The sequence below is a fragment of the Mesitornis unicolor genome, unplaced genomic scaffold, assembly GCF_000695765.1.
Source record: "Mesitornis unicolor isolate BGI_N332 unplaced genomic scaffold, ASM69576v1 scaffold12611, whole genome shotgun sequence".
NCBI lineage: Eukaryota > Metazoa > Chordata > Aves > Mesitornithiformes > Mesitornithidae > Mesitornis > Mesitornis unicolor.
In genome coordinates this window covers 207-8083 of record NW_010164514.1, presented here as the reverse complement: position 1 = coordinate 8083, position 7877 = coordinate 207, and the positions used below count along the sequence as shown (strand labels likewise).

General features: G+C 39.5%; 1 protein-coding gene across 1 annotated transcript; it reads right to left on the bottom strand.

The window, feature by feature from the left end:
* Positions 1 to 1354: 1354 nt before the first annotated feature.
* Positions 1355 to 5448, bottom strand: LOC104548347 (snRNA-activating protein complex subunit 3-like; the record flags this gene model as incomplete). Its single annotated transcript, XM_010194344.1, has 4 exons — positions 5375 to 5448; positions 4062 to 4146; positions 2064 to 2168; positions 1355 to 1504 (listed from the first exon to the last, which is right to left on the bottom strand). Coding segments are annotated over exons 1-4 (411 nt in total), but the record flags the coding sequence as incomplete, so codon positions are not given.
* Positions 5449 to 7877: the final 2429 nt, after the last annotated feature.

Below are 7877 nucleotides of genomic sequence, written 5' to 3'. Positions count from 1 at the left end.
ACCAAGCTGCCACCCAGAGGGGTCTTGACAGGCTGGAGAAATTAGACAACAGAAACTTCAAGAAGTTCAATAAGGAGAAGTGCAAGGTCCTGCACGTGGGCAAGAACAACCCCACGCACAAATATATGCTGTAGGCCACTCATCTGGAAAGCAGCTTGGCAGAAAAGCATCTGGGGATCCTGGTGGACATCAAGTTGACCATAAGCCACCAATATGCCCTTGCAACAAAGACAGCAAATAGGATCCTGTGCTGCATTAGACAAAGTATTGCCAGCAGGCTGAAGGAGGTGATCCTTGCCATCTACTCAGCACTATGAAGCCACACCTGGAGTCCCGTGTCCAGTTCAAGGCTCCACAGGACAACAGAGACGTGGACATGCCAGAGAGAGAGTCTCATAAGGGTCATGAAGATGAAGTAACTCAGCTATCTCTCCTGTAAGGAGAGGCTAAGACAGCTGGGACTGCTCAGCCTGGAGAAAAGAAGGCTCAGAGGGAATCTTATTAACATAAACAAATACCTCTAGGTAGGGTATAAAGAGGACGGAGCCAGGCTCTTTTCAGTGGTCCCCAGTGACAGGACCAGAGGCAATGGGCACAAACTGAAATACAGGAGGATCTCTCTGAGCATCAGGAAACAGTTTTCCACTGCAAGCATGTCCAAGCTCTGGCACAGGTTGCCCAGTGAGGTTGTGGAATTTCTATCCTTGAAGATATCCAAAAGCCATCTGGATGAAGTCCTGGACAACTGGCTGCAGGTGGTCTTGTTTGAGGTGGGGGGTTGGACCAAATGATCTCCAGAGATCCCTTCCTACCTCAACCATTTTGTGATATGATACATGTTATGTATGATATAACATTATCAAAACGATGCAATTTCAGTAGTTTCAACTACAGTGATTTACTGACACCTTTTGCACATCCTCAGAGAACACCTCCAGGTTACAGAAGAAAGGAATAATCTTGATTCCTACCTTACATCAGCACCCAGTTGCAAACACCAAAGCCTGTAATTTCGGAGAGGTGCGGTCCACACTTAGCTTTCTTGTTACCTTTGATGATTTTATAGCTCAAAGTAAAATTAGTCCACAGGGGTACTTCGATGCAAGAACTCACTGTCAGCATTATGACTTTCCAGTGGTAGCACTACTGATGTTTTTCTTGACATCGCACAAAAGAGGTTATCTTGGTAATGCCACCAGGAAGTATTTACTTGCAGTGCAACCCACAGGCAGAACCAATGCAGCTGAATTTAGTGATAAAGGAAAAACAACAAAACAAAACACTGTCTCTATCTCTCTCCTGTATGTTTCTGAAACTCTAACACAAATAGAGGGTTCCACTTAGAAGGTTTTACCTTGCTGATGTGCTCTGGTGCTTGATCTGGCTGACTGCTGAACTCACCACCTATTTGGAGGTCACTGACGCAGGAAATGGAGTCTCTCAGCTCAGTGAGCTTCTGGCTGCCCAGTACAAGGACTGTCTGATAGGGTTTGTGATCTTTATGCTACAAAGAAAACAGCATACAAGCTTCAAATAAAAATCACTTGTCAGCATCAGTACTGCTCTTCATTTGACAGGTTGAGGTCATTAATTGCAGCATATGGCATATCATCACTCTGTGCAAGATTTTAAAGATCTTTTTCCCCATTTTCTTTCCCACCTTTTGACTTGCTTTCTCCCATTTTGCCATAGCCTCTCCTAAGGCTGCCATTTATTAGTTTTATTCAGAAACTCAAAAGTCACATTCCTCCATGCAAAGTGCAGGAAAGACAGAGGCATGCTTATCCCAAATCCATAAAGTTTTAGTTTTCATGTATTTAGGTTCAGATTTTGAGCTTTTTGTAAAACCAATTAACTATTGAGCAATTACTGTAAAAATTTCCTTCTGTAAACCACTAACAGAATGAAAGCCAGATTCTGAAAAAGCCTCCAGAAGTTACCACACTTGAAGGGTTTACCACACTCTCTCAGTGGACTCACTAATTTTAACTGCTTGGGAAAGTACAATATTAACTGAGTAGGGAAGAGACATCAGAATATAACTTGGAGAATTTAGTACCAACCTTCTGAAATATGACAGGATAGAAGATGTTCAGAGTTAAAAGCAGTTCTCCCTCCTCAACTAGATCTGTTGGATTGTCTGGCCTCTTCCCAATTGCATGTGACTCCTTGAAAAATAAAGATACATATATACATATATTATATTGGCAACCACATATACATATAATAGACCCTAGATAAAAGTCTGAGAAATGCCGTTCTGTCACTCGTTTTTGACTGTGTAGCCTTCTGAATTGATAACAGCCTACTTCCTCCAAGATGGAAAAGTCAGAAACTACTGTAATTACTGATTTCAAGCATTTTCCTTCATTCCTCAATTCTGGAGAAGCTGAAGTGCTTTCAGCAATTATGAGATAGCTAGCTACTCCTTGGCTACTGAGAGGCCCTGCATAAAGGAATTAAAGCCTGCTGCCACTCTGCCCTCATGGAGCCCAACTGCTAGCAACTTCCATCACGTAATGCTTTGAAATGCTCTTCGAGTTCTTTCACATGTGAAGTGGGATTGCAACTCTCAAACTGAGAAAGACTGACCTAGAAAGTAGCCATAGGATGAACTATATGAAAATAAAAATTAGTGCAGCACTTCGTTTTATTAGGGAAGCTTGACATAGCTGGAGGTCTCAATTCCTCCAAAGTCCAAAACCAAAATACAGCACTGCCCTTGCCACTCTACTATGTTTTAGAAAAGAAGTGAAAGCATTTCCAGATTTCAATCCTACTTTGAGTTCAAGACACAACCCAGCTGTGAGAATGAGGTAGGGCACTCCTCTGTGGCAGTCAGTTTCCTCCTTTTTCAGCAAATTAAGAGAAAATACTGACTGCACAAACACTTCCCACCAGCACAAAGTGTTCTTCAGATTTAATAACAGGAGCATGTACTACTGTGAGACTTTAGTTCTGAGATACTTGTGCTCTAGCCCTTGCATCTCCCTTCTTCATGTGACACAATTCAAACTTGTCTCTCTTATTGCTCTCATCCAGTTCTAGGACACCAGAGTCATGACCAGCTCTGACATAAAAAACAGTTACCACAGCTTACTTAAAGGATACAGTAACTGATAACGTGCTCGTTCTTCAGAAACGGAAATAAGACATGACTCATTGAAACCCTTTATGAAGATTTCTATTGCAAATATTTTCTCATATATGCCCTGGGCTAAGAGCCCAACACGGTTGTTGCATCTCAGCTGATGGCATGATGCATCATGTGTCTGGGCCTCTGGACAGCTGAAACAAGACCACTCATGACAGACTAGGAAACTTCAAGGGGAAAAAATGTTTAATGGTCACAATGTGGCTCTGTCCTCACTACACCTCCATCTCTAATTTTCACAGTAGTTCATGGTTTGCTTGTTCAAGCCATGGACTCCAGCAGTATGAAATTTAAGAACAAGTTTTCCTGTTTAGGACTTCATTAGTTGTGAAGAAATCTTACAAAAAGAGGTAGTAAGTATAGTTAAAGGAATTCCAAGATGGCTTTTGAGGGGCTGATCACTATACTTTTGGTTCCTGATGGCTCAGGATGGCTGAGAAACGTAGGTTACAAAGCTCAGAATTAGGAACCTACTACCACCATGCTCTTACTGTCACCCTCTTTCAACCCTACAGAAACTAGCTCACAATCACACATTAAAGCTTAGATTCCAAAACAGGACTCCATAAGCAAAAACATTTTGCATTTTGTCTAGCTCTATGATAAGTCTACGTGATGCTTGGTATACTTGATCCCCTACACATTGCTTTAGCAGCAACCAAATGAAATCAGTGGTAACCAGCTGGAGTTCCTTCTTAATACATTTAGTACTAACAGATTGCAAGAGCAGAATTCCTGTCCTACCTTTCTATAAAATGTCTTTAATCTTAACCATTACCTACAAACTCGTATCCGCTAACATTTACAGTACAGAGATTCATAGTGGTGACAAAATAAGTAACCAGACATTGGATTTTGATTGCGCTGAACTGTCTTGAACTGCCCTACAAGATGACAAGGAACTCACCATCTCATAAGCAAGCGTTTCTTGTCTGCAAGCCCGATCCACAATAATTGTTTCTTCTCTCTTCTCCAATGCCTTCTTTCTAATTCTGAGGGACAGGAACACAGGAAAAAATTTCATTCAACAACTTCCATGTAGAACTTCTAGGTATATTTTTAAATGACACATGCTACTACAGTGCAGCTTTCAAAGAGCAGGATTTCTGGCTGTCTTGGTATGACAAACTTAACAATAGTCTTGTTTCCTGACTCTCATAAAACCTGGTAATACACAGGCCAGCTTGTGGATTTCAGCTTGTGCTTTTCTTTCCCTTTCTGTGAAAACGACAGGTTGTTTGTAGGCACTTTGACATTTATGAGAAAAAACAACAAAATGTTGTTTGAAGAGGCTCTCCTAGAAAGAAGACTTTGCTACCTTTGAGAAAGCTGTTTCAACTATCCCTTCCACTTCACAGAAATTCAGCTCATGTTCACGAAAAAAACAAGAAAAAAACCCACAAATGTGTCAACCCCATGACACAGATACTTTTCTAAAAAACCCCCTTCAGTATAATTTGTAGAAAAAAGTGTATCATACATAGAATATCTACTAAAATATATGTGTAACCACTGCGTAAACACTAAAACCTTTTCAACTTCCAGAACAAGTCTAATTACCCTCCAAACGTTCCTGAAGGTTTTCAGTAACAATTAAACTCAACACTGATCACAACCTGAACACGTTTATTTACATTAGAACTATGCAAACTGAAATTCAAGTATAGCAAAGGCCTGAACTGGACAAGTATGAGTTCAAAGTTCACTAACTGATAGAAACTTAACATACATTATTCAATGCACTGGTATTATCAATGAATTTTATAAAGAGTTGGTTCAGATAAAGAGGTATCTGGCTACAACTTCAATACTTACACTTCGGCTGTTACAATGTGACTGTTGGTTACCAGACATAAGACCTACAAATTTATATCACAAGGCTTTTGAGAGACCTCCCATACATGATTATGAGAAGTCCCCTGCACACTCCAAATTTAGGTGCTAGTTCAGAAGTACCTAGGTACAGAAATCTTAAGTTCTTCCAATAAGAAAGATGGCATATTCTGAATATCTTAATAAAAAATTTGTAAGTAATTTTCAAGAAGGCTCATACAACTATCCTATCATAAGCTGGTGTTTCTGCCCTTAAGAGTATTTCTGGTCACTGCCTCAGAGAGTACACCATTGCCTGGAAAAGGGACAAGCAGCCAGCCATGCTTTTGTGCTTGTTTTCCATCCCACATCATATCATGCTACTGCGAGTGTACTGTAATAACATACCGAAGAGTTAGCAGACTGCTATCTTCAGGAATAACACCTGGGTCCTTTTCTTTATCAGAAGAGATTAACATATCAATACTAGAACAACAAAGAAAAATAACTATTACACATTTTTTCATACTTCATAATGAAAATCGGTTAAGTTATTCTTAAAAGGAACAAAGACAGCAAAGTGTGAATAAACAAGATATAGCTTGTACAGTCTAAATCAGGGCAAAAAGGCAGTACAGTTATTAAGATAAAGAACCAGAAGACAATGAGTCCTGGAGTTTATATCTGGCTTTCACAGAGATTGGGTAAATTTTTCCTTATTTTCCATTCTGCCTAATGGAGCATATCTGTCTAGAGAAGTTTAACGGGGCTTTCAAAATATGTATCCAATAATTTTTATAAACTAAAAACACCACTTCACTTTTTTAGACCTCCTCTACCTACTCTGATTTTCAGATGATATATTGCAAAATAGATTCAACCAAAAGGAATCATCAACCCCACCCTGTATGGTAAAACTAACACCCTCCCCTCAGGTACAAACATGGGCAAGCCAAGACATTTACATGAGCTGTCATTGCTGTATTAAGAGCATTAATTTATGTCACATTTCTTCCAGTGGGAATAAGACAGTGCTTCTACCAGCAGTTACAAGGCCACTCTTTCTTGTATCCTTCTTTCTATCTTCAGACTCTCTTGATCCTCTCTCTTTTTGAGTTTGCACAGAAACCGAAGTATAGCTAACAACGGTTTTTGCTGTAGTGCAAAAACCTGTACGTACTGGAGGATGTGGGAAGGGAAAGTAAAACTGCTTTTGGCTGCTGCAATGATTTAAACTAAACATTAATTTTATAACATAAATGAGGATGGAATTGCTCATAAATATGCCACACAAAAAATGAATCCTGTGGGATACCATAGTTGCTCTCCTGCCACAGTTTTATAACACAAGGTTTCCCCACACTATTCCACAAACAGACCAAAGAATCCATCAGAAATGTTTCACATTAGACACTATAACAACATCAATTACCTTTTTAGAAACATACAGAATAATGCTGACTTGAAGACAATAATAATTTTGTATTTATTACAGAATAATTTTATCCAACTTAAAAATAGTCTGAGAGAACATTATTTAAAATAAAGAAGTATCGCCCGCTTTGAATCAGACTTGATCTCTTTTGTCTCTCTGCTATTTGCAGACTACATAAAGGCAGGGCTTGTAGCACTGCCCAAGTCCATGTGCAGTTTGAATCCCAGCAAACTCTTGTGCACACTCATCTTGTTAAGGGACAAACAAACCATTGGTGAAGTCCAGGAAAAAATATTGCAGTGTACCATTTATTCTCAGTATGATTTATGATTTTACTCTTTTTCATTATAATCTTATAATGTTCCCCATGTCAACAATACTAAACTAGGTAATACTACCACTGCAGTAACAAATAAGCCTTTAGAGTGGAATTGCATAGAAATATACAGGAATTGAGAAACAGAAGTCTGGAATCAACCGGTATCAGCTGACAATAAGCAGTCAGAGACAAAATTTTAGTTGTGGGTAGTTGGCATAGTTCTGACAACCAATTAAACTCACTCTGTACTGAAGATAATTTGAATTTACTATTGTTTACTTAGTTTGTTACCATCCAGCACTACACAAAGCGTTTTAACCTTCCTGTCTACAGATTTTATCCCAAACAGAAAATCACTCCTTTTAAGTTACTGAGAAAGGAGAATTCCCTCAGAAGAATAATTTTAAAAGAAACCATGCAGCAATTAGTTATAACCTCTTGGAAACAGAATCAATCTTATTCTTAGATTCCCACTTGAGGAAGTGGAGGCAGAGACAACTGAGCGAGTTTTCTATCGGGGCAGACCACTGCTGAGGAACAGTAATTGAATTAACACAAAGGAAGAGAATGGCATTTCAGAGAATACAGAGCAAGCATGAGCCCTTTAAATGGGGCTGTTCTCCGTTAAGCATAGATTAGTGTTATGAATAGCCCACCTAACGAAGCAATGTATAGCACTCCACAGGTGAAGAAACTCACAGCTGACCCTTCTGTGGAACTGACATGACCAGACTATTTACCCAAGTCTTCCTGCACATAGATCAGTGACCCCATTCACCAAAAAGCCCCAAGTTACCTGAAGACCTGCCATTTTGAATAAATGACTATATATTTTGTGCTTTAAACATCACACATGTTATTTGCAGGATCCGAAGATGGCTATTACCTACCATTGTGAAATTCCACCTGCATAAAATGTGACAGTTTCCGATTTCCCTTCCATGTATACATACAGTGTCAGAATGCACCAACAATATTTGTGCTTTCCTTCTCTCTCAGGGCTCTAGGCCAGGGATCTCTAGTTGTGGTATCCACACCATGCCCACTAATCAATTACTATAGGAAAACATCTAGTATTCCTCAGAAAGCAGCTCCAAGCAGACACAATGTAAAATAGCTAGCATGCAAGCTGCCTCCTCTTTTTCACTGTAAGGATA